We start from the raw sequence: 25,678 nt of genomic DNA, 5'->3' as shown, positions 1-25,678 counted from the left end.
TTTATAGGTGTGAATAAAGCAATTTACCTTTGGAGTGTATCCAAGCAGGGAACTGTTCTCTCTTCTCCGCTTAAAAGACGATCTTCCAATATCAGCTCTAGTGCCTGATGGGGGAAAACATTCCAAGATCCAGAGCAGAGAGTTTCAGTCTGGTGAAGTGTTCTGAAGTTTTGGGTTTGGGTGCATGATCCATCTGTTCCAGTACAGGGCTAAGCCACGCACCAGTTTTTTCCTCGACTCTGTTTTGGGTTTTTTTAGAAAGGAAACGGGTGCGAAGGCCAGGGGTTGAGAGATGCTCCAGCAAGTCCCTGGTGTGGTTAACTGTGGGAGCAGTATGGTCAGACATCCAGTGGTCAATTTAGAGGCATGTAAAGAAATCTGGGAAGAACTGAATCATCTGGATGTAGAGGAGAATGGAGTAAGCCGTGACATGAAGTCACAAAGAAATACAATACAACGAATGTTGAGTAAAAAAAAAGACTTGGGAATTTGCTTTGAGGTTCAATTTTCTCTGATTGCAGATAGGCATGTTTTAGCGAGGGTAGGGCATCTGCAGCATTTCTGCTACTGCTACACAGCACACACAAACCAACTCCAACAATAGGTGTGAAAAACCTTTCTAGATCGCTTTGTGGCTATATATGATTGATAAGATCAACAGAGCAGAAGCAGATGGGATACTTTTTATTTAACTTTAGGGAAGCAAACAGCATAGGCCGTGTCTACAGTAAAAGATTTCACACTGGGACAGGAGAAGGTCAGTGATCTAAATGGTGATGAGCTCCCCACATCCACGTTGCATGAAGCTTAGGATTCTTACCTGAGATGACGTGTAGTCAGATACAACACGGGGCCCCCAGCATACCCCTACCCTTCCGACACAGCAGCTGGGAGGGAGGTGGGATGCTCTGCTGTGTCCCCAAGGGCATGGGCTACCTCTATCCGCACCTGAGAGAATTATGTGGGCTCCAGCCACAGCCCGTGGAGTCTTGCAAGGACAGTCAGTGGAGACTAGGTGTGACTCTGCTTTCCACCGACGGCTTTAGGTGGATCCTACACCTGGCCCAGATAGAGGTACTGCACTGTGGCCACCCAAAATTAAGGAATAAAAACCCTACCTAGCTTTTTAGCAGTTAGCCTGAGTATTGCAGCTCTGCCAGTGCCGCAGACCTCAGTGGCACAAAAGAGGGATAATGACATGTTTCTTGTACAAATTATTTGGGGGCTGCTGGTGATCTGAACTATTCAGGATTCGTCTAAGGGCAGGGAGAAAAGGTGCTAAAGAGTATGCATGCAAACTGTGAGTGAACGAGAAAGATTGGTGTAACTAGAAGTTCCCTGTAGAGGCATGTGGGATTTAAATTGTTAAAAAAAGGTCATTTTTTTAATCTTCTAGCACCCTTATGGCGTGAAGTCTGCTGTTCCAGTGTAAATACTTGTATTCATAGTTCAGTGGCTGAATCAAGTAAGAAATCATGACATTTTTTTGTTTGTTTTAGGCTGAAGTTTGGGAATGACAAAAATACTTGCAAAAACTATATGAAACTGCATTTTTAGTGGACTTAAAATTTACAGGCAACATTTTCTCAAGTTCTGATGAGTCCCTGGACTTTGCATAAATCAGCAAGCACTGGCATTTTCTTAATGTCACTAATGACATTTTGGCCAAGAGGCTCTCAGCTGACTTTGTTCACTACAGAATTGCACATGGCGTGTCCTGAAGGGAATTGCTGCATCGCTGTTTGTTTACATTACTCTTTAAGCTGCCATCCCCAGCAAGTGTAATTAGTTGTCCAGTGAAACAAGACCTTTCATTACCAGCTTTCCTAATGCTTAATATAGGAATAATTCTCTAGGATATTTGTTATATATGGAGTAACCAAAATGTTTCCTTCTCAGTGTGGTGAATAAAGTTGCCGTTGTCAAACGCTGAATGATGAAAGACACAGTTTACCCAAAGGCACTGTTTTGGGGGCATAAATGAGGGAAACTGGACATTGATCTGATACAATGTTGTCGAGGTTATTGTATGACAAATTTAGCAAAGAACATATTGTTTCAGACTCTTACAGAATTATATCAGCCAAGGGGCCATCTAAGAAAGTAAAAATCTCTTTCCAGGAGAAAGAAGACCACACTGAGTATTTGATAATAACTGTGCTGTTACCCAAGTGATGGTGATGGATTAAGCCAAGGTTAATGTAACCTAGCTGAACCCGCAGCTACTGATGTATACCGGAGGGAGGTCTGGGAACACCGCTAGCCACCGTACCGCACTCTGGAGAAAAAGAGGAGTGGTATTATGTATTAAACATTAATATAAAAATTCAAAGTTGAAATGCCAGAATTTCATTGTGGAACAGAAATTCTGTTTGTCAAACAGCTCAGTTGAGGTCTGTGAAGAGAGTAGCTTGGGCTTTCCGTTGTAAGAGCATGTTTTTAGGGCTGGTGGGTGGTAAGTCGGGATGTCCCAGCGGTTAATTAACACATTAGCTTGAGACCACGATTGAGGTTCACGCTGCGGAGACTTTCTGTGTGGCTATAGGTGAATTGCCTGCTCTTTCTGGACCTCATTTCTCCAGCTATAAACAAGTGAATAATAGCAATTCACAGATGTGTTAAAGGAGAAATGCATTAATGAATGTGACATGCAGAAGCATCACGGACAAATGACTGAATTGCAAGGCAAGTGGAACACCAATAATGCTGTTTCTACAAACATGATTTTTTTGAATTGGATCCTAACGACAATGGGATTTCTCCACAGTGTTCCTTACACGGTTAAGTTAAGTAAGCAAAATAAAAATCAAACAAACTAACACATATAAGCAGTTTAAGTCTTCTCTTTTTTTAACTCTGTTCTCAAGAAAGTGACTGACAATTCAGTATTAACCTGGTCATCACAGCCTTCCATGAGAGACAAGAGCTTAATTTCTGCTTTAGTGAAGAAGCAAAAAAATGTTTTTTGTCAAATCATCTTAAAACACTATACAGAGGAAAAAAGCCATATAAACAGCTATGGTCCTTCATTCCTTGGCAGAATACCTGGAATGTGAAGGGAAATGGCTTTTATAATAGAAGAACGTGTTATGGGATAAGTCTTTGCAAGCAATTACGTTCTTTCACAGCAATGCTTTCAAGAAAGATAATCTGATGATCATTCTTTTGGTCAGGAGCCTCTTTTTAATTAAATACCCTAAGGATAGCTCTAAAAGAGAAAACATGTAGCTCACTTGGTTTTAATGGCTGTCAGTAAACCCTGAATGATTCTGGTGGTCAAAGAAGCTGAATTTGTGAATAAATCCTAACGCATCCCAGCCTGAATCTATGGTTGGGCAGAGGGGTTATAAAGTGAGTTAAGGAGACCCTCTCTGCTGCACAGACCTCTGGAGGCTGAGGAAATACCTATACCTGCTTGCCCTGCCCCTACGCTCCCCTATAGGCATCTGCTATAGGACACTTTCAGATAGACCATTGGTCTGATGCAGTGCAGCTATTCTTACGCTGCCATGTTTAAACTCCCTAGAGTCTCACCTTTTGCATTCCCAGCTGTCTTTTGGGTCCCAAACACAAAGAGAGTTTAAGCACGCTCTCCCGAAATGTTTATGCATGGCTCTGACAATGGGCAGTTGAACATATCGGGGACACCAATCAGTGACTGAGGCTGCCTACATCTCAAATATGTCCTGAAATGTGTATATATATAAAATACATTTACATATATATATAAAATACATTTACATATATATACAAAATACATTCACATATATATATGATACATTTTTAGGTTATTCACACAGATTAAACACATACTTAAGACAGAGCACGCAAAGGTCTCTAGGAACAAGTGCCTGGAGATTTTGGCAAGATACTCTTGGGCGCAGACCACAGAGGCAGCTGTTTGGGCAGCAGTCTCTGCGTTCTGCTTTGGGAGCTTCTGGACCTTTGGGAGACAAGGTCACAGGACCATTGGGTACGCATGGGAACCCTCTGAGAAACTGGAGGGTGCCTGCTGCTGCCGGGCAAGGACCAGGGAAGGGGAACCACCAGGGTATGGGGCCAAGGAAGCTCTAGCAGCTTCTAACGAGCATGATTAGCTGCCTGCAGCCCTTGTTGCAGCTGCCTCCAATTAGGGCGGTGGTGGGGTGCAGCACCCTTTAGCCAGTGCTCAGGAGAAGACTATAAAAGAGCTGTGGCCCAAAGCACAGCTCCTAGAGGCAGTGGTTTGTGCAGCAGAGCATGAGGACCTTGGTTGGATTTGTGCTGTTGTGACAGTCTCGGCTGTGGTGGTGACGTGCCACGGGGCAGTCTGCCCAGCTGTCCCTGCTAGGGCAGAGGCTTTGGTGCAGACCAAGGTCTGGACAGCAGATGCAGCCCTCCAAGTCCTGGGCTGCAGGGAGTACCTGAGGCTTCTCTCTGATGTCCTGCAGGATGCGTGCCATCTTGGAGGAACTGTGCTGCCAAGTGGAGGAGCTACAGGAGGAAGGGAGCAGGCTGCGCAGCATCGGAGAGGATGGAAAGAGAGACAAATGGGGTCTTCTCCAAGACACAGCAGCTTGAAGAACCCCACACCGCAACTGCAGCAGAGAAATAGACAGTGTCCACCCCTAGTGTTAAGGCAAGTGCAGCTGCTGGGGAATGGGAAGGATGGAAGCTGGTGACCTCTGGCACTAAGGGAGAGGCTCCTGCCCCATGTAAGGGCTTACAACTGCAAAATATGTTCACCACCCTCAAAGCTGAAGAGGAGCCAGATATGCCTTCAAGCGACGGATCTGGTCCACCTGACCCTAAACCATGCAAGACCACCTGGAAGAAATGGTGAGTCCATGTAAACAGGTGACTCCCTGCTGCAGGGGACAAAGGCACCCATCTCTTGACCCGACCCATCATCTAGAAAGGTTTGCTGCTGCTGGGGACCAGGACTGGGGATGCTGTGGAGGGACTGCTGAAGCTCCTCCAACCCTCTGACTACTATGCCCTGCTGTTGTTTTGCACGGACACAAATGATACTGCCAGGGAAGCCTGGATGGTATCAAAAGTGATGACAGAGCTCTAGGGGCAGTAGTCAAAGGCATGGTGGCCCAGGTGGTGCTTAAGAGCCTTCTGGTGAGGGGAAAGGGCATGAGGACGAGGAAGGCACTGATAATACAGGTCAATAATTTGCTGCAGAGCTGGTGTTGGCAACTGTTTTGTGCTCCATAACCATGAGACCAACTTGATAAACTTCTATGATGAAAGGACTGGCCTGGTAGATGAGGACAGAGCAGTGGATATTGTCTACCTAGACTTCAGTATGGCTTTTGATGCTGTCTGCCGAAAGACTGTCATAGAGAAGCTGATGATGGGCTGGATGAGCAGTGAGATGGATTGAAAACCTGGCTGAATGGCTGGGTCTAGGGAGTGGTGATCAATGGCACAAAGTCTAGTTGGAGGCCACTAATTAGCAGTGTACCCCTGGGGTCAGTACTGGGTCCAATCCTGTTCAACATCACTAATGATATGGGTGATGGGGCAGAGTGCAGATATGCCAGAGGGTCGTGCTGCCATCCAGAGGGACCTTGACAGGCTGGAGAAATGGGCTGACAGAAACCTCAAAGTTCAACAAGTGGAAATGCAAAGTCCTGCACCTTGCTGGGGAGGAACAACCCCTTGCACCAGTACATGCTGGGGGCCACCCAGCTGGAAAGCAGCTTTGCAGAAAAGGTCCTGGTGGTGCTGGCGGACACCAAGTTGACCGTGAGCCAGCAATGTGCCTGTGCTGCAAAGAAGGCAAAAGGTACCCTGGGCTGCATTAAGCAAAGCATTGTCAGCAGGTCAAGGGAGGTGATCCTTCCCCTCTCCCCGGCGGTGGTGAGCCCACACCTGGTACACTGTCCAGTGCTGGGGTCCTCAGTATGAGAGATGTAGGCATACTGGAGAGAGCCCAGTGAAGGGGTTACGAAGATGATGAAGGGACTGGAGCATCTCTTCCAAAAGAGGAAAGGCTGAGTGAGCTGGGACTCTTCAGCGTGGAGAGGAGAAGGCTCAGGGGTGATCTTAGCAATATATAAACATCTCAAGGGAGGGTGTTAAGAAGATGGAGCCAGGTTCTTCTCAGTGGTTCCTGGTGACAGGGCCAGAGGCAATGGGCACAAACTGAAACACAGGAGGTTCCCTCTGAACATCAGGAAAGACTTTCTTACTGTGAGGGTGACTGAGTGCTGGCACGGGTTGCCCAGGGAGGTTGTGGGGTTCCTGGAGATATTCAGAAGCTGTCTGGACGTGGTCCTGGGCAGCCTGCTCCAGATGACCCTGTCTTGATCAGGGGGTTGGACCAGATTATCTCCAGAGGTCCCTTCCAACCTTAACCCTTCCGTGATTCTTCCCATTACTTGCCATCAGAAAGCCCTGTGGCAGACTAGAAATGTATTAAATGTTACTGTGGTATTTCACATTTTGATTTCACTTCAAATTTTTGACTGCATCAGAAAAGTAAATTTGCAGTGTGCTACCTTGATACAATACTCTAATGAGAATAGGCTCATTACAGATGGAGCTGTCTGAGCCCATTAGTTGCACAGAGAAGAGTGTGTCTGAAAAACAGTCCTTAGAGCATTAAAAACACCCTTAGCCTGACTACAGCACAAGCTGAGAGACTAACACAGAGGTGTAGCCTCCCATGTAACGTGCTATAGATGGCCCCATTGCATCACATGGGCAGCCACTCGGCAGCCCCAGTGGTTTGGGCTTCGTTAGAGTGATGATCCTAAAAATAGAGGTGGCCATATTGTCAATGGTACAGTGAGTTTAATTTGGGGCTGACACATAGGCTCAACATCAGCAAACAGAGCCAAGTCTGGAAAATATACTTCACTCAGAAGCAAAATTATAAAATTATATCTGTTTTAAATTTAACTTTGTATCATTATGCTCCAAAAATTTTCTAAAGAGGAAAGAAATAGTACTTGGGTCTTATCTTCCATTGAGGGTTTCTTTTGTTTACAGGTATTGATGAAATAATCCCCACAGCAAATAAGATGTACTCAGTTTCTTTGAGGAAAGTGAAGCAACCAACAGCATAATGAGCTCCCCCAGGGCACACAATATATTTATGATCCACTTAGAAATACAGATAAGACCTTTCCACTAGCTACAAGCCCTCCTTTCCTGAAAGCTCCTTGAGAAAATAACATCTGGATTAGGAACCAAGAAATTCTTTAATCTACCAAAGTGATATTTGTAGTGCAGAAGCAGACAAGGTTTGAATGCTGCTAATAAGCTAATGGGTGAATCTCCATTTCTCCTGATCTTTGATGTATTAAAACAATTGACATTAGGTTTCTGATTAAAGAGAGTATTTCAGCAGGTACTTAAGTACATTGGTTTTTTACTAAGCTTGAACAAATGTTCTGATGATGTGCAGTTAACATGCTCTTAGTTACAAACAACATATAAACCTTAATTCAGGATACTATTGAAAAGGTAACTAAATAATGTATAGGTCCATCTTGAACCTTGTGAGTAACAGTTTATTTTTACTGTTCAAGTATGCTATTTCTTTACTGGTAACAGATTCTAAGAGTGATCAGGATTTAACCTACAGTGTTCAGGAAAAAAAAGTGATTTATTACAACCAGCCACATCCTGAAAATGGTCACAACCAGCAGGCTGACAGTCAAATTGGACATCTGGCTGAACTGCTGTAGTACTGCCATATTGCTAATGACCAATTTCCACAGCAGTGAGTTTTCTTTCTGGTGCTGTTAACTTTTCCCTTGATTCTTTCATAGGACTCTGGTTGTCTTTTAGGCACAACACTGTTTTGCTAACGTATGCTTAACAGTCTATAATGGCTGTTTAAAGCATTTTTTCCTTTCTATAATTTTTACAATAAGTTTAGGAGTAGAATACAGTGCATTGGATTAGAAAATGCATTTATGTCCAGCTTGGGTATAAACTGCTCCTGGGGGTCTCAGTACTTACCTGTTTCAAACCACAGGATTCTCTTTGAAAGGCAGTCTGTTGCCTAATCCATCCTTTTACTCTGTGTTGGACTTGAACACCAATACTCACAGAGTCAACAGTGCTCTTCCATGGAAAGAGAGTTGCTCTAAATTTTAGAGAAATGGTCTTTTCCCAGCAAAGGCACAAGATAGGGGTCTGCTCATGCTGATCAAGGAAGACTTATGAAAAAGGTCTGGGAGGGTAAAAAAATTCTGGTCAATTTTAACTGTTTTAAAATCAGAGCAGGTGCTGGAAGGATCAGATGGGAGAGAGGTCAGCAGGTGGGATGCTACAATTCCATGCCCCCCTAAACATGCTTGGGGCTATCGCTGCCCTCTTGCTTTACCTGTCCATTTTGCTGACTATCACCTGTATGATGTGGTGTCCCTGCGTTGCTCCAAGGGCAGCCCAGGCTCAGGCACCTGCTGAAAGTAGGTTCCTGCTACATGCAAACATATTTTCTTGAGGGTTTTGTTTTTTTGTTTTTTTTTTAAATGAGGACAGATGCAATCCCAAACTGGCTGTGTGAGGGTCCCTACATCCGTCTAAATAAATCTATTCCTGTTAAGGACCCTAGAGCCATCTTGTGTGATGTTACAGCAAGGGCTGCTGGTGGTAGGTTTGGGTGAGAGACATGCAGCTGTACCTGTTGCCATTCCCCCAGTTCTGCGGAGAGGAGCTCACTTGAAAGGTTGTTCAAGGGGATGTAGTGCAGATGCAAGCTTTCTCTCTGCTGTGCTTGTGGAGGGGAATAAAAAGCTGAAATGCATGCCGAAATGTAGACTTGTGTCCCAGGTCTGGACATCTGGGAAGATGAGGGCTCCGGTCAGGTTGGTAGTGCGCTCAGATGTGAAGAGGTGGAAGGCGAGAGCACTGCACCACACCGAGACCCACAAGCAACATCCATGGCAGTGACTAAAACAGGTCAAGTCCTGGTTTTTGAGCCTAATTGACATGGTCCAGCGTGCGTGCATACAGTTCTTCCCTCCCACCTCCCAAAACCACGTGGCTGCATCCAGGCTGTTGATGGGATCAGTCTCCCCCTCGCCTCTCCAGTGCCTGGGAGCTCTTTCGCTGGTGCAGGTGAGCGATGTGCTGGGGATGGATGATGCTGGGGATGGTGCTGGGCATGGTGCTCGGCATGGTGCTCTGCAGGATGGTGGCAGGGCCGGTGCCCGGGGCCGAGCGGGTGACAGCTCTAGCAGCTGGGGACACCGAGGCTGCATGGAGCTGGCAAAGCAGCCTGGAGCAGCCAGCTGCAGAAGACCAAGCGAAATGGGTTGATGAGGTGAATTAAATTGCTTGTTAAATAATTAACCTCCCCCTAAGAAAGTGCCTTTTAATAAGAGGATGACAAATGCCGGTGTGTTGCTTTTTTACAGTGTTTTAGTGTTTGCCACAGGTTAGGATAGCAAAGGAAAACTCTTTAGTGCCTTCAACAATCCAGATGCTTTCTGGGGAAACTTTGGCATAAAGCAAGTTGTTAATAATACTATAATATGATCATCAGTAATAATGAGTAGACATAGTAGGCTGTTATTATGCTGTGCATAGGGCTTTTATTATGCATTGTATATAACTCCTGCTCAAAGGGGCCTCCTGTCCTGAAGGATTTAAAGTCTAAGGCTCTAGTCCTGTAACTTACAGCATATGAGTGCATTTCTTAATCTGTATGCAATGCCGACACAGTCAGTTGCATGGGAGCAGTCAGTCACAGGACTATGGCATTCCTAGAGCATAACTGAAAATTGCCTAGGAGGACCCAGTGCTCATTTTTTTTTTTAAATTTAGCTAATAGGCTTTATTTTCTTGTTGAGGCAGCTTTCACTTGAGGAAGACTAGGGCAGCCCCAACAACCCACTGTGATTGCCAAGTGAATACTGTTGTGATGAGTCCTTGTAAATCCCAGAAAGTCTCTGGGATATACTGTGCCTTTCCCTTAACATGGAAATGGTTATTTACAGCCGGCAACCACCCTGAGAGTACAGAGAAATGAACAACTCGCCTAAAGTGCCTGTAGTTTCTGCCTTCCAACTGGACAGACAGAAGCCCCTAAAGCACTGATCTTACTAGGAGTCTAAAAATTGTCATTAGGAAATAATTACCATAATTTAGCAGTACCAACTTTACTGCAGGATAAATCTCTAAGAGAAGTCATGAATTTTGTTCGTTCGTAGTGACTAATGTTGGTGAAGGCACAGCACTCTGCTTTCTTTTATGCCAACAGGTCGGTGGTAGCGGAAGGGGAATTTTGCCATCTGATTTTTTTTGTCTGTTTTTAAAAGTGCAGTTGCCGTTCTCTGGACTGTCACCACAGTGTGACACCAGCTGAACGAGGGCTCACTTGGAGGGGACGAGGGCCAGCGGGGATGGGGCTCCGGACCCCGGCCAAAACCGAGGTGCTGGTCCAGCAGCGGTGCTCATGGCCCAGCCTTGGGGTCCTCCAGTCCGCTCCCTTGTTCTGCTGCCTCTGTGAAAACTGCACAGTCAAGTCCCACATGCACTGTGAGCACTTTCTTCTGTATTTTGTAACACAGAGCACACGTGCACAAGAAACTCGCTTTCCCAGCTGCGTAGTCAAACAGTTTCTGAAGTGGAAGATCAGAATAAGCCCTTTTTATTGCTGCTGTTGTAGATAGCACCAATTAAAATAGCCCTTGGGAATCCCCATGTATCATCACTCAGAAGTCCACTCTGAGTACTTCTTTTCTTAGACCTCTAAAAGAGTGCTGGACTTCCTTCTCCCTGCCTTCCCCCCCCCCCCCCCCAAAAAAAAAAAAAGCGCTTGACTGGAGTAGCTGGTATTTCCACTGCATCAAGCATTTGATGCAGCTATCATGCCAAAATGAAAATTAGCTGTGTGGGTTTTTCCATTAGTTCTGAATGTGCATAGCTTAAAACATAAGAAAATGAAGTGTGAGGAGGGAAAATAGCATCTTCATTTGTGATAGGGTTTTTGTTAATCTATCATGTATTGTAGGGGTTTTTGCTGCTCTGAAGGTGGGTGAGATGTAGCAATACATCTTGGAGCTCTTGACTCTGTTTCTTTTAACACTGGATATCATAGGACTTCTTCAAAACTGAATTGCTGCCAGCTAACCTAAATTGGGGCTGTGCTTTGAGGAAACCAATTCCCCAGCAAGTGTGGGTGTTGCCTGTTGAGGGATGGCAGTTCTTCCTCTCTGTCCATCTGCCAGCTGCCTCAGCCCACAGCCTGCTATATTCCCAGCTGGGAAATAACGAGCTTCAAAACAAGACAGCAAAACAGTTGAACATATTTTGAAATGGCTAAACCATTAAAACAGTGATTTAGAAAAAGCCATCACATTGGTTATCACAGCTTGAAAAGAGCAAAAATCTTTGTATTAGCCTTTGTGCTGCTTACAGGTGAGATAATCAATTATTCCGGGGCAAGTTTACCTTCCAACATGACCAGTGAAAAGTACATAAAGCAATACATACAGCAACTTAAACTGTGTGCATTTAAAAGAAAAGGAATAAAGAGTTAAGGTGAGCATGATAAGTAGTTTAGTCTGTCCCTTCACAGTCTTTTCAATAAAAGTGTAGGTATAAAACCATTCTCTGTTCCCTGTAAAAAAAAAAAAAAAAAAAAAAATCTACGTATCAACTGCAATTTACTTTGTGCTATGTGGTGATATGTTGTTTCTCATTCTTCGTCATATATACATTCTCATGCATGTATATATGAAAGAATATTTTTTTCTCTCATACCAGCACTTAGAAGTTATTTGTACTGCTACATACATAGAAGATGAGATCTCGGAATACTACTTATACTGTGCAATATTATACTTTCCCCTCTGTCTGCTTTTCTCCTTACCCCCAGTCCAGCCTGATGTGCACAATAGCAGCGCTGCTCACCAAGTCTCACTTTTTGCTACCAAAATATCTCCTTTTCAGTGTGAAAGAGCCAGAGTGCCGCCCTGCATGCAGCAGCATGGGAGGAGTAGACATTGACAGCACTGTAACATGGTACGTAATGCAGAATCTGACTCATTTGCAAAAGTGATAAGAATATTTATTGACTGTGTTGGTAGTTACAGAGTTGAGCAAGAACTGGAACAAAAGCGTGCTTGCTTTATGGGTGCTTGTGGTGTTTTTACTCAGGGCTGCAAGGGGAGGTGTAACCCACCTGCACCTGAAGCAACGCTCCCCGGGGAGTGCCGGTCAGGTCAGGCGGAATTCTCATCCCAGCCGGATCGCTCCCTTCAGCACGCCCTGCTGTCTCTCTGGCTCCGCTCTCCATTTGTCAAGTAAGATTAATTGCAGTCAGATTTTCCTTCCTGCTGCCGAGATTAGAAGGGTAAAGCCAAGCACATCTGCGAGGGACTCGGGTGGCATGTTAAGAAACCGTTTTGTGGAAGTCTCTCTTTAGCAACGCGTGGTCAGGCAGGAATGTCCCTGATCTCCCGTGACCCTTCGCGATTAGGGAAACCAAGAGCATAATCTCGTTAGCTAATCTGCGTTGGTGTACCTTTGCGTTTTACCTGCACAGTGTTTTGCAGAGCAGCGATGAAACCTGTTGCAGGGGAACACAGCAAAGACCCCTGCCATCAGTGCCCACGCAGAGGAGCAGCACAGCAATCTTCCTTATTGCCTCCAAATCACAAAGTGCGAAAGGGAGATAGGAGAACTGACAGGGGCCTGCCGTAGCACGCTTTACTGTCTAAAGGCTTTCCATGTAAAAAAAAAAAAAAAAGCCCAGGCGATTTAAAGCATTGCTTTCTTTTCCAACAAGATTCTTCCCTGATGCTGCTCCCCGGTTTCTGTAAGAGAGAAGAGATTTTTGGTGACTGTGCTTTTCCTCCCTCTCTGAGGATTTTTCTCTTGCACTTAAGGGATTCTCTGATGCCCTTAACACAAGCATGATGATGCTAGTTACCTGGATAATACTGTCTTCTGAAGTTCAAGCACACAGGTATCGAAGATACCGTGCTCTGACCACCAGCTAAAAGCAAGGGTTTCCATGCATAGCCTGAGCGCATGAAGCCTCGTTGTCCCATCAACATGTGGTTTATGGTTGGTCACCACAGAGGTGACGAGAAGTCCAGGATGCCACCTGCACGAGTGCAGGAATAAACATTACTGTTGTCAGTTCAGTATTTAGCTAATCTGTACTTACAGGTTTCTAGCCCTGGAGTTTCTACAGCCTCTCTGACATTAGTTTACTCCAGATCTCTTCTTTTTTGAAGAACAGTGTCCAATCTAGGCACGTACCTCTGGCAGGGGCCTTACAAGTGCTCAACAGAACATAAAAAGTACTTGCAGGATTACTTGTAGGTCTTGTTCACTAGTCTCCTGTTCATACAGTCCTGCAGAGTGCTCACCTATTGCACAGCAGTCTGACGCAGGCTTGTGTTAAGTTTATGGTCCGCTGTAATCCCCAGAACCTTTTCTTCAACACTTCCTAAGCTATTTGGTCCCAATTTGTCCTTATTAAATTGGTTATTCCTGCCCAAGGGTAGTGCTTTGCACTTGTCTTGACAAAATTTCATCCTAATTTTTTTTTTTTTTTTTTGCAATCTGTTTCTCCAATTTGTCAACCTTAAATTCAAATCACGCCTCTGGTATATTTGGGGGAAGGAGGTAAAACAGTGATGTACCAAATATGGTAACTATGGTCACGGTGACCTCACGCCCTTAGGAAACTGGTAAAAAATGCAACAAGAGGAGAATTCAAGACTTGGCACGTTGCACTGACCGTTCTACATTTGCAGGAGGAGGGAGAGGTAGTGACCACAAACTTTGTTCAAAATCCCAAAGTTCATCCTCTGGCACAGTCGGTCGTAGCCGAGTCCTGCTTCTGCTGCCGGCTGTCCGCACAGCCCGAGGCTCTCCCGAGGATGTCGGAACACGCAGAATTTGGCAGGTTGTGCCCAGACGTGCTCCAGCACGGGCTGTCAGCGTGTCTCGTCCCATTGATTTGGAGTCACTGCAGCTACAAAGCAAGGCTTGTTTGAAGCTAAGTGTGCATTTGCTGTTTTGCTGGATCAGGGCCTTAATCAATCTTTAGATGAGGTGTGAATACAGGAATATGAGTAAGATTAACCGCAACCAGATTTTTCTACCTCCTAGTAAGAAGGACAAACCAAGCATTTCTTGGTTTCGCACCTGTATTGGGCTGACAGGACAAAAGGTATGTTATAAAGGTTCACTACTGGTACTTAAGCAAACAGCAATGCATGCTTTTCATAAAGGCACTCATAGTAAATATGCAGAATAAGGAGGTTGTACTTTTTAGTCTTGCTTTCAGTAGAAACACCGTCTCATTTACAGGCAGATTTGTATATTTGATAATGATTCCAGTATTTAGCAGCAGCTAATTTGGCCTATTTGTTTGGAAGCTTCTAATAGCTTAGTCTGGTTGAGCTCATTTCAGAGCTTCCCCTAACTGTGGGACCATCTGTTATCCACCTCACTTTTTTTTTTTTCCTTGATTGGTTTCACACAGGCCCTTTAGTTCATTTTGAATTAGGGTGGTTTGGAGAAAATCATACTGTAATCTGCAGTTGGTGTTCCCCCCACTCCCCCAATGAGATGGAAAACAGCCCATGATGAAGAGTGCTGTTGAATTTACCGGGCTTAGTGGAAAAAGGGTGTAGGGGGATTTTCTCTAAAGCTGGAAGGTTTCTGCAGGTAAGCCTATAAAACCTGCAGAAGAAGGTAATGATTACAAGCCTTTACTGCCATCCTAGGTGAACTCCAGTATTTTTTCAATTAGACAGAACAACTAAAAATACGGAGACTCTCTTTACTTATACTGTTGACCTTTTATGCATATATGCACATACATTCATACATATGTATGTATATATACACACTGTTGACCTTTTAAATATATACATAAATAATATATAATTTATAAATATACTTTATATATATGTGTATAATATATATTAAAAAAATCTGTCTCATTTCCTTGGGGATTTTCTCTTTAATTTAAAAATCTCTGGCTTCTAACTCATACAGGTCATGAGTGACGCTGGAGAAGTATAAGGGAAACGAGAGATATTAGAAAATTCCTAGGATCCTCTTGAAAAATATCTCCAGACAGATGAACCTGGAGGCCTGTTTTGTTTCTGGAAATTGCTGTGGGTTTTGGTTGTTTTTGGTTTTTTTTTTTAATAATTTCAGACTGAGCAAGAGCTAGAGAATGCTGGACTGGGGAATTGCTACTGTGGGGAAGATTTTTAGAAGCAATAGTTCAGAAACAGAAGAGCAATGCCAAACTGGAGGAACCTTGCCTCGCTTACATTGTCATTTTGTCACAACGAACAGAGTCCTGTGAAATCCTCTGGGCTTTAAACAATTCACATTTCAAACTGAGGAGAGGGGAAGACCAAGGAATAGCTGACAAGTTCTAATAACATCTGTGTTGTCTGAAATAGTGTTGCAATAGGCCAAACCATTGACAAGCACAGGAGCGATCTTAATTTGAGATGTTAATTTTCAAGGCGCAAAAAGTCCACTCGCTGGCTGCAGGAAATGGGGGTTTTGCAGAATGGGTCATGGCACGGTACTGCTGTGGGATTTGCCCGAGCGCAGCCGTTCCGCCTGTCCCGCGGTGCCTTCACTCCGAGTTTGGCACAAGCTCCTCCAGCTGAAACCTTCTCGTATCTCTCTTTCATACCCCCAGAAAGGAAAAACGCAGGCAAAATGCAAATGTCAGCCTGGAAGCGTTTCCATTTTGGCTGGGAGTAGGGCACTGCTTGGCTCAGGCTGGCTGGGAGAGCCGCTCTGTCTCTCCTGCCCACCCTCTTGCAGCCAGACCGCCGGTACCTGCCTGCAGCCCCGCTGTCCCCGTCTGCTCCTGGGGCTTCTGCCGGGCTCCCGGGACAGTGGGAGAGCGAGGGCACTGAGCTGCTGGTGGGACAGGGAAGGTTTCCAGGGTCCCTCGTGGGGCTGGGGAAGAAAACCCCAAAATAAAATGGGAAAAGGCAGGGCGAAGGATGTGCTCCAGGTTTACGCTGGGAGAAGTTTGAGGGCTACCCCTGGTGATGTAAAGACACCAGACCCCTCCAGAAGCCAAGGAAAGGGCTCGTGCAGCTGTTTCGTTACTGGAATTATCACTGCATCCGTGTTGCTATGCCTTTCCCAGGCAGTGAGGTGTGAGATCCCCTGCGACTGCCTGGAGCAGGCAGGGATGTGACAAAGAAGAGCCAGGGTTGCCAGACAAAGCTGTGGACGTTTTGTTTGAGGAAAGGGAGCCCCTCGGTGTGCCCTGTGCTGTCAGCCGGAGCCCTGGGGCTTTGCTGTAGTTTTCACGGACCCACCTGGTGCCGGGCTGTGGCAAGGGAAGCGTTTCCAGAGCTGTTCCCATCCCAAAACCTCCCTCTGCGCTTCTCCTCTCGTGCTTAACACAAGCTGCTTCTCTGTGAAAGCCTCCTGAGGTGCTTGGCGAGTACCGCTGCCCTCTGCCCCGGGGAGCTTTGCCCCTTTCCAGGAGCAGCGTTGGCACCAGATGCTTTTTAGCTTTGCAGCCACCATGGACAGCTAGGATTTCTAAGAAAGGATCGATTGGTGTTTGGCTCTTATGCCAAGTATTACTTACTGGGGTAAACTGGTGGCAGCCTTCTCATTTATCAGTGTGACCAGGCTGTGAGCGGTGACGAGCCCTGGGTGCAACCTGAAGCATGCTTTTGCTTTCTGTAAGCAAGATGAGCTACAGCTAAGGTGTTTTTTTTGTTTTGGTTTGTTTTTTTTTAGTGTGTGCTTACCAGTTGCTGCGCTGCTGCCCCTACAGATCCCAGGGTGAGGAGACAGAGGAGGTACCCAAGGGGCTCTTCGCCCCCTGCCCTGCAGCTGCTGCCTGGGCAATTGTACCTGAGGAATCCCGGGAGGAACCAGGCAGAAGCCCAGGTATCAGGGAATGGGATCCTGAATCTTCAGCTCTGGGGTTTATGTCTGCAACCAAAAAAATAAAGCCTGGTTTGCAGGATCTTGCATTTTTCAGTAGTATACAGAAGCAGTTGCTTTTTTCCAATACTGAGTGAGGAACTCTGAGCAGAGATGACACTACTATACCTTGCACAAGTATCTGGTTTAAATCAGTGTTTCTACCTGACTCCTCTTCTGGTTTCCTACATAGCCACCTACAACCTAGGAAAGCCAAGATGGAATTAAGGTATCTTGACTTCCCTGGCTGCATCTCCATTCACCTAAGATGTGTAAATAACCTTCCTCTCACTTTAGCGAGAAGGCAGTCCCTGTGAGGTTCAGGATGGAGGTATGGCTTGCAGAACAGCTCCAAATCCCCCAGAGGCACCCACCGAGATTTCCAGAGGGAGCCCTTCCAGCTGTGGGCTCTCACTTATCCTGCTTGTAATCACGGCCGTACCCATGAAGACTCTGCTGCCGGAGCCAGAAATAGACCAGCGCAATCCTGGTGCCCAGCAGCCTTACAGATAATTTTGTAATTCACAGCCGTGCGCGTGACATCTGAATTCAGTGTGTTCTGCCGGAGCGTTACCACATGCAATAGGTACGGGTACGATCTGCCGCCCACCCACCAAGGCACTGCCGTTCTCCGTGCGTGCCGCAGACGTGAGAGGCTGCAGCACCGCGCGTGGACCCTCAGCTACAAATCTGGCTTCTCCTACCTTTGAGTTTGCAGCTGAAATGCTGTAGTTTTAAAGCTGCTCTTTTAACACAGCTTACGACTGTGTGTATGTACTAGGTGGGCCCTGGATTGATTATTGACGTGCTTTGGCTTTGCTAACAGCTTTTGCTGATGTGAATGGAGCTGTTGTCTTAAGATATGTCCTATTAGTGTTTCTGTATTGCTTCTGCTGTGGTGCGTGAGAGATATATCTGAGGTGAGACACTTCACTGCACAGTGCATTTGACAGGCATGAAGAACAGCACAGGCGAAGTTCTGCCCGAGTGTCTGGAAAGTGGAGTAAACAACCATTAAAAGAAAATAACCTTATTCTTCATGCCCACTCACAGGGAAGCGTGTGCTGGGGTGGAAGACACACCTGGTGAAGTGGGTGAGGGTGGGTGCTTTTCCTTTGCACTACAGCCAGACCACTGCTTGCTTTGCAAAGCCATGCCTTGTTGTGAGAGACAAAGCACGTGCTAGAGGATGCGCAGCAGGATGGTTCAGAACCGCAAAAATAATGACAGGCTGAGCAAAATGGTGTGTTTTGCTTGACTGCGGAACATCTCTTGTTTGGAGGTGATATTGTAACAGCACGGTGGAGCGGTTCCTGCTTTTCAGTGAAGGTTTTGAATATCAGTGAACAGAATCAGAAAGACCTGGGACCATGCAGCTGCTGGCGTGATGGGCGGGGATGACTGCAAAACCATGGGTCTGACCGGGGAGGAAATGGAGGAAAGCCTGCAAAGAAGCAACAGAGGATGGAGAGAAGCCTGCACCGAGGCACAGAGGGATGTGGAGACCGCAGTGCGTGTGTGGTGAGCGCCGTGCTTTAACTGCAAACTCGCAATGACTCGTGTGCGTGTGTAGAGTCAAGAGAAACTGGCCAAGACGTGGAGTTTGACGCTAATTCAAGCATGCACGAGTGCCTGAGGACCGTTTCTGACCACAAGCAAGCAGCACTTCTGTTTTGTGTCTCAGCCGAGAGGTTGAGCTTCCAAACGTGATGCCGCTGGGGTGCACTTTTTGTGCTGAGCCTGATGAAATCCCATCACTGATGAGCTCAACAAATATGGTGATCTTGAATTATGAGTCCCTGTGAGAGCTAAAACCATGCTGTGTTTTCCCCATTGGCAATTATTGAGCAGGATCTCTGTTTCTCCCCCGTGCTTGCTTTCTCTTTCTCTCCACCCCCACGCGCTTGGGAAGCCTGAGATGGTGTGACCATCTGAGCATATGCCAGTCTCTTCAAAGGGCATCTGTAATCCCCTGTGCTAATCCTCCTGCAAGAGGAAGGATGCTTGTGGGCAGCACTTGCAAATCCACACCCAGAATATTAAGCTTGTTATAAAACCTGGCTTCTCGCTGCATCTGCTGACTCTTGTTTGCAAAGAAAATGTTGCGGGTGAGTAAGTTTCTCCTTCCTGTGGACTTCCTTTGAAATGTTGCTTCAGGTTAAAGTAATATTGCTTGTTTCACACACCTTTATGAGAAGAAACAGCAATACCTAGGGACAGCTATCATTATTCACTGCACTAATAGTGCTGAACATGATAGGCCACGTTTTCAAAACGACCTCTAAAGCTGTACAAGTCTGCAGATGCAGCAAAAGCAGGCAGCTTAATCCATGCGTCCGCACCTCGACCGCTGGCCCCATGCAGGCAAGGATTCCCTGGGGACTGGGGCGTACGCGGGGCCCCCAAGGGAGGAGCTGAGGTTCCCTGTACCCGCACGGAGCGGGACACGCTTAGGACATGCCCACATGGCAAATGCAAGGGGGACTTCAGCGCAACCGAAACGTGCAGTTGGCACGTGTCTTCTGCGTTGCTCTACAGCTTTTGAAGTGGTGTGAAGCGCTGAGAGTGCTGCAAGGTCTGTGCCGTGTCGGCTCCCCGTTGCCTTGCCCCGCGCGGCGGTTCGTCTGCCGGAGCGTGGAAGGGCTCCAGCTGGCCGCGGTGCAGCGACGGAGGGATGCGACTCAGCCGGCTCGCCTGGCAGCGCGAGGTGCTTCAGACGTGGCACGAAGGGAGGGATGGTGTCCTTCCAAGGCACTTCCATGTCTCCCGTTGACAAAGGGTTGGGTGGGCTGCGAGGGGACGGCTTGCTCCAGCCGATCTTTGGCGGGTGATCAGCTGGGCAGGTTCCCCGTGCTCAGGAAATACAATCCTATTAATGCACACCAGGCAGGGGCAAGGGCCACCCATGGGCTGCGACACATGGAGCAGCATTCGTCCGCTGCTGTAGCCTTAGATGCATTCACAGAGGGAGGGAAATGTAATTTGGGTAACGCTTTTCAGCCACATAACAAATTAGCAAAGACTTAATTCGTTAGCTCTTGCTCTGGGGTGGGGACCTGTTACTGTGGAAAACGAAGCGGAGGGAGTAAAGCCTGTATTTTTGGAGGTGGCCGCGTGTTATCGGTGCCTCTGCTGTCCTCTGCCCGCCGGGCACTCAGACCCTGCTCTCGGAGTTTCCCAGAGAAGCAGCACTGGTAAGCGACCACCTCCGACAAACACACCCAGCACCTTCCTCTAAAATCCTGCTTTATGACCTTGACACGGGAGGCCCCGCTCCAGCTTTCCTCTCCGCCTCTCCCAAACCCGCTACGCCTGCCCTGGCGCTGATGCCTTCGGGGCTGCAGCCTGAGGCTGCGTGCCATCCAGAGCGCCTGCGGGAATTGCCAGGAGGGACGCGCCTCTCCGTCGGATTTATGCCTGAAGTCAGGCTGCCTCTTCATCGGCATCGGCTGGCTGACCTCGGCGGTGGCTTTGCAGCCCCGGTCCCTCTTGCTCAGCCCGTGCTCGCTAGCAGGGAGCTATCTCCAGGCGAGACAAGGCTGCTCAGCAGCTGAGGCAGCACCCCAGCTCCTGGCTGGTACGATTACGCAGCCTCACGTCAAGCACGGAGCTGGAAAGACTCCTCAGGAAGACCGACACACAGAAACAGCAAGCGGATGAGTGCATTCTTCTCCCTCAGTTTCAAGCAGGCATCAACTGGGCATCGACAGCGTGCTTTTTAAAAGAAAATCGCAGGCTCCTCTGTGCTTCCTGGCAAAGAGTGCGAGCAGCCCCGTGCGGGAAGGGTCTCCAGCCTGCGGCGTGGGGGCTCTGGCACGGCTAAGCACGAGCAGGGGCCGAGTCGCTAGCCAGAAGTTGCCCGTTTCCACAGTTACGGAGTCTCGGCCAGATTTTGGTTTAGTCGGTTTGCGTCTCGGTAGTCTTTGTGACAAAAGGCATGGAAGAGGCTCTTGTTCTTCGTGGGAATTACGCTTAATCACAACGGGTGTTAAATAAATGAATGTGCTGAAAGCAGATGCCACACTGTGCCCGTCAGGCCATTAATGACCCGGTCGGAAAGCGCAGAGCGATGGAAGGGCAGGGGGAGCGGGCAAAGGATCAAGGATCGCGGCGCAGCAACCATGAAGGTGCGAGGGCTTAAACAGAAAAACCCACGCAAGCTCGAAAATGCACATATTAAAACTTCAGCGTGCAAGAAGACATTGGATTTACTTCTGGCTGTTTAACGGTGAATTTCCAGCTCTGTCAAGTGAGAATGTTTTCCGTCAATATTCCTGCAGCAATACGTCTTGTCACTATGTTTAAGCACAGATGGTTATGTAGCTTCTGTATGAATCTGGCACGTGGGGGCAACACCAAGCTTTCAATTGCTTTATCTTTAAAGATAAGGATGATACCACCCTGATAAACTGATCTAAATCTGATGAATCCATGAGAGATCACATGGAGATACAGAAAGAGGAATCAATAAAGCATTAACAGATGCTAGAGTTGCTGCCTGTAAATCAATTTGGAAGCGTCCAGTACGCTGCAGTTTGTAAAATACACCTCAGGCTGTAATTGTGAACTGGACTAAGCTACAAATAAGCATCAAGATCCAGGAGCCAAGGACTTGCAGCAGGCTCTGAGTGGTACACAGCTGAAGGAATAAATTAGCTGCATTCCCCTAGCAGAGGAACCAGTGAGGTCTGAGCAGTCTCTGACTTCTCTGGTTGCCAGCAGCACCTGTACTGCTCCACACCGGTGCTTTGGGACAAGCTGGAAGGGCAACAAAACTAGAATTCAGAGGGCAAACAATGAAAATTAAACTCTGGTCAGGGGTCTGGTGAAAGGAATTTTGAAAAATTTGCCTATGCCATGAAGAATATTTCTATAAACTGGTTCATGAGCGCTACAGAAATTCACCTCACGTTCCTGTACATAACGAAGCTGATTCAGCTGAAATCTCTGGTACGGATTTTGAGTGTGGTGTCTTAGCTGAAGTATAAGAGAGCAGGGAGTAATAGCAGCAATGACAAAAAAAAAAAAAAGAAATTCAAGTGTCTGTGTGCTTCATCGTTACAAAATCTCTCTCTAGTTGAGTAGCTGTCGCTGAGCGATGCCCATGCTATCAGCCTGGATGCCACATCTCCCTTCCCTGGAGAAAATGAGTTTGACACGTGGGCTCCCGGGGCAAGGGCGAAGAGGCAGCATCACTGCGAAGGCAAACTAGCAGAGCTGCTCTGAGATGAGCGCGGGCAATCTTACCACCGGGGTGCTGGGACCCCCGGCCTCCCTATTCAACGACCCCTGTTTCTGCGGTCCAACGGGTAAGTGTTAACGAAGCGGTTGCGGTTTCTGCATGGCGTATGCCCTGCGGGAGTAATCCCCTGCTGCAGGACAGATTGTGGTCTGCCAGGCGCTGGCTGCTTACTCCATACCCTTTGCTAGGCTAGATGCAGAGAACTTGGTCGCAGCTTTGCCAAATACACTGGGGTGGAGCCCAGCAAAAATCTGTCACAGTTGCAGGTTGAAAGCTGTCTTTTCTGCCTGCCAGGCCTGCATGGGCTGTCTGGGGCCATAAGCCAGGCTGCTTCCATTTTGGCTTTTGGGTAGACCCGAGAAGTTTCTTCTCGTCCTTCAGCTTGCTTTCCCCTGCTCCCTGGCCCTTTCCCCATCCAGAAACGTGCATGCTGAACATGGTAAGGCCTGAGAAAGCTGTTATAAAGGTTATTTTATTTACCTTTACCAGAAGCATGTTTAAAAGAATGAGTAATTTGAGCTTTCACTTTTTTTCCCCCCTCGTTTCCAAGAGGAACTGTGAACACAACTCTAAGTAATGCTTTGTATCTAAGGAATAGAAGGAATGCTAAATATGAAAACTGTCTTCTCTTCTACATTAGCGAAAAATTAACTTTATTCAAGGAGTCAACATACTTCTAAATAAGTAAGTGGCTGCAGAAAGCCTGCAAGCTTTTCTTATCAGTGAAGGAAAAAACAAATACAAGCCGTGGGTGAGGGATGCTCCTCCCTGTGTGATCCGTGTGGGGAAGGGTTTTGTTGCTCAGGATGAGCCTCCCACTCGGTGGATACCCGTCAGAAAGGTTTGGACCGTAAGAGCACTGTGATTTCAGCACGGTTTCAGCCTGGCACTCTAGCAGGGTACCAAGTGGCTCTGTTGGGTTGGGATCACTGAACCTGTGTTCCTGCCTCAGGGTACGGTCCCAAGCTAGGTGGTCCCTGATGTGCCCACAGCCGGATTATCTAGCAGTATAAATTCCATCTGGAGGAGGACACAAGGCGGGATGTTTAAGGAGTTCTCCAGGAGCGCTGTATGGTCTTTACGTTGGCACAACGTATATGCTACTTCCCTGTTGTACCTTCTGCTTACCCTGCAGTTCAGGACTGTTCTGCTGCAGTGTGAGGATACTTGGGGCTGGTTCCCACAGAGACTCTCTCTGCAGATCAATATTGCCCAGACCAAGCCTCCAGGAAAACACCACACTACCGGCACACTCAGCACTGCAGCTCTGCAAAGGGCCTGGGCCATGCTCATGTACTCCCGTTCTGGGAAGCTGCGACCAGGCAGCAGTCCTGCCTGGGGAAATGCAGGTGTGGAGTTTCCTCTTTCCTCCTCAGAAAGGACCACAGAGACCGAGATGTGTTAAACCTGGAGGTTTATTAACCTCGTAGTTACTAACCACGTTGTTTGATGACAAAGTCACAACGTTGTTGGGCTGCAGCCAGCACGGTGCTGGGGTGCAGAAGAGGGTATGCCACAGACTGGAGACAATCAGCTGGCAAAGATGATGTAGCTCAAAGCCTGTGGCAATCCCACTCCTTATTTGATGGGAAACCAATGTAAGTGTGCCATTGCCTGGAAGGAAAAGTGGTGCTGTAAACTTTTGTAAGCTGACAGCCTTTGTCTCCCATCAGTCAGTTTGCTCCTGGGAAGTTTGCAGCCAGAATACATAGTGGCAAAGCAGCTCACGGAAAGATCTTACCCCTGCTTCACAGCATCTTGCTGTACTGCCCTCGATTTTCTTGTAAACCCGTTTCAGAGGTTTAACCTTAGCCCTGTGGTGTTCCAGGCCCTGTGCTAATGCATCCGTGAGACTGTTTTCAGGACCCTGAAGGGGGTTTCTGCTCCTCTCCAGAGCCTGAGTACTGTGGGTACGTCTCTCTGGGTCGCACACAGCGACCCAGACGCTATCTGCTGAGCACTCGGTCTCTGCGTGACAGCCTTATTTTGATGAGTCAAGGCACGTCTCTGCTGCCCAGCGTGGGTGAGCTGTAACGTCACCTGGATGTCGGGAGGCCAGACGTCCTAGCGCGAGCTGCCTCCTAACTGATGTGCTCTATCACAGGATGGAACCTTCTCCCAGAGCTCTAGAAAGGAAAACATTCATCCCTGTGGTTTGTTTCTCAGGGCATTTCCCCAAATCCATAAAGGCCAGGGGAAAAAAAAAGAAGACACAGTGGTTTTGGATTGTTTCATGATCCCCCGGGAACTGGTTTTTTTAAAGGAAAAGAAACGCCTAGGATCATTTTGAATCATTCAAAATGTTGCTGTTGAGTAGAGAAAACATCTATTCTGATCATGATTCTTAACTATCAATTTATAAGTAAACAAAATCAAAATGTTGTTTAATCTTTAATCTTAAAAAATCTGCTTGGGTACTTTGTCAAACTTGACTTTCATAATTTTGAAGAAATGGTATTTTCCAGTAGAGACGGTCAGAACAATTTTGCCCAGCTGTTCTTATTACTCTTTTGGTAGAACGTGCTAACGTTAGTGAGTGTACGCTAGAACAGCATAGACGAAATTGCAAGGGCAGCTGGGGAGTCTTCACTGTAAGAATTCTGTATCGTGTGAAGTCAAAGATCCTCAGGCAAACATAGCTAGAGACAGCAAATCTCTCAAAGGGCTAAAATCCCAGCTGAGTCTCAAATTCACCGTGCAGGAGAGAAAGGGCTGTAATCCGCTAAGGAAAGCAGATGTACAAGAGTCATTCTGGCAGCTACATCTGTCGTGCTGCTTCCCCCCACCCCGCCTCGTTAAACCCGCTCTTCCTTCCAGTCATATGTGCTTTTCTCATCGACGACAAAAACAGGCGAGCACAAATGTCAATCATGTGAAATTTATTCCTTAGGACAGACGTTCTTTCCTCATCCTGCATTGCGGCCTTACCGAGTCCCAACGCTCCCTCAGTCTCCAGGGGAAGGCTCTCACCATTTTGGCCAAGCAACGGGGCTGGGACTCCCTGAGGTACGCCGCAGCCACCCGGCTCCCCCCATCCCACGGAGCGGCGCTGGGGAGAAACGCACACCCCGGCCCTGCACGGCGCAGCCTGCTCCTTACGGATCCCCTCAGGGAGCGGGCGGCTGCCATCTTGCACCGCGTTCCTCCTGCTGCGTGAGGTAAACGGGCGCCAGGGGCTGGATGGCGTCGAGGAGGCCGACGTTCCCCCTGCCCCGTCGCTGACAGGCACGGGGCTGAAGCGCCCGGGTACACCCGAGCTGTGCTCGGAAAAGAAACACGTCCCGGGCAGCCGGAGCCCCTTCCCCGGGCCGGCCCCGCTGTCCCTCACAGGGCGCGTCCCCCCGACCGCCATTTCGGGCACCGGGGCGGCGCCGCTGCCCCCTCCCGCCGGTAGGCGGCGCCATTATCCCTCCGCTCGCCGCGCTGCGGGCGGGCGGACGGGCGGACAGCGCACCCCGGGCCGCCTTCCCCCCGGCCCCATCCCACCCCCGGCGGCTCTTTCCTCGGGTTTCCCGCCGCGCCGGGGCTGCCGCGGCT

General features: G+C 47.7%; 1 protein-coding gene across 2 annotated transcripts in view; it reads left to right on the top strand.

The window, feature by feature from the left end:
* SNRNP48 (small nuclear ribonucleoprotein U11/U12 subunit 48) overlaps positions 1-25,678 on the top strand; it is a 52,575-nt gene that overhangs the window by 17,694 nt on the left and 9,203 nt on the right. Inside the window, exons 3-5 of one of the 2 annotated variants that reach the window (XM_030042144.2) lie at positions 4,431-4,618; positions 12,112-12,257; positions 25,032-25,147. In XM_030042144.2, the coding sequence (XP_029898004.1) occupies positions 4,530-4,618; positions 12,112-12,257; positions 25,032-25,147 (351 nt within the window). In that variant the 5' untranslated portion in view covers positions 4,431-4,529. Of the gene's footprint in view, positions 1-4,430; positions 4,619-11,904; positions 11,977-12,111; positions 12,258-25,031; positions 25,148-25,678 lie in introns of both variants that reach the window. The other variant, XM_030042145.1, reaches the window with a different exon arrangement.

This window comes from Aquila chrysaetos, chromosome 18, assembly GCF_900496995.4.
Source record: "Aquila chrysaetos chrysaetos chromosome 18, bAquChr1.4, whole genome shotgun sequence".
Classification (NCBI taxonomy): domain Eukaryota; kingdom Metazoa; phylum Chordata; class Aves; order Accipitriformes; family Accipitridae; genus Aquila; species Aquila chrysaetos.
Note: the sequence above shows the minus strand (reverse complement) of the source record. Positions and strands in the feature narration are given on the sequence as shown.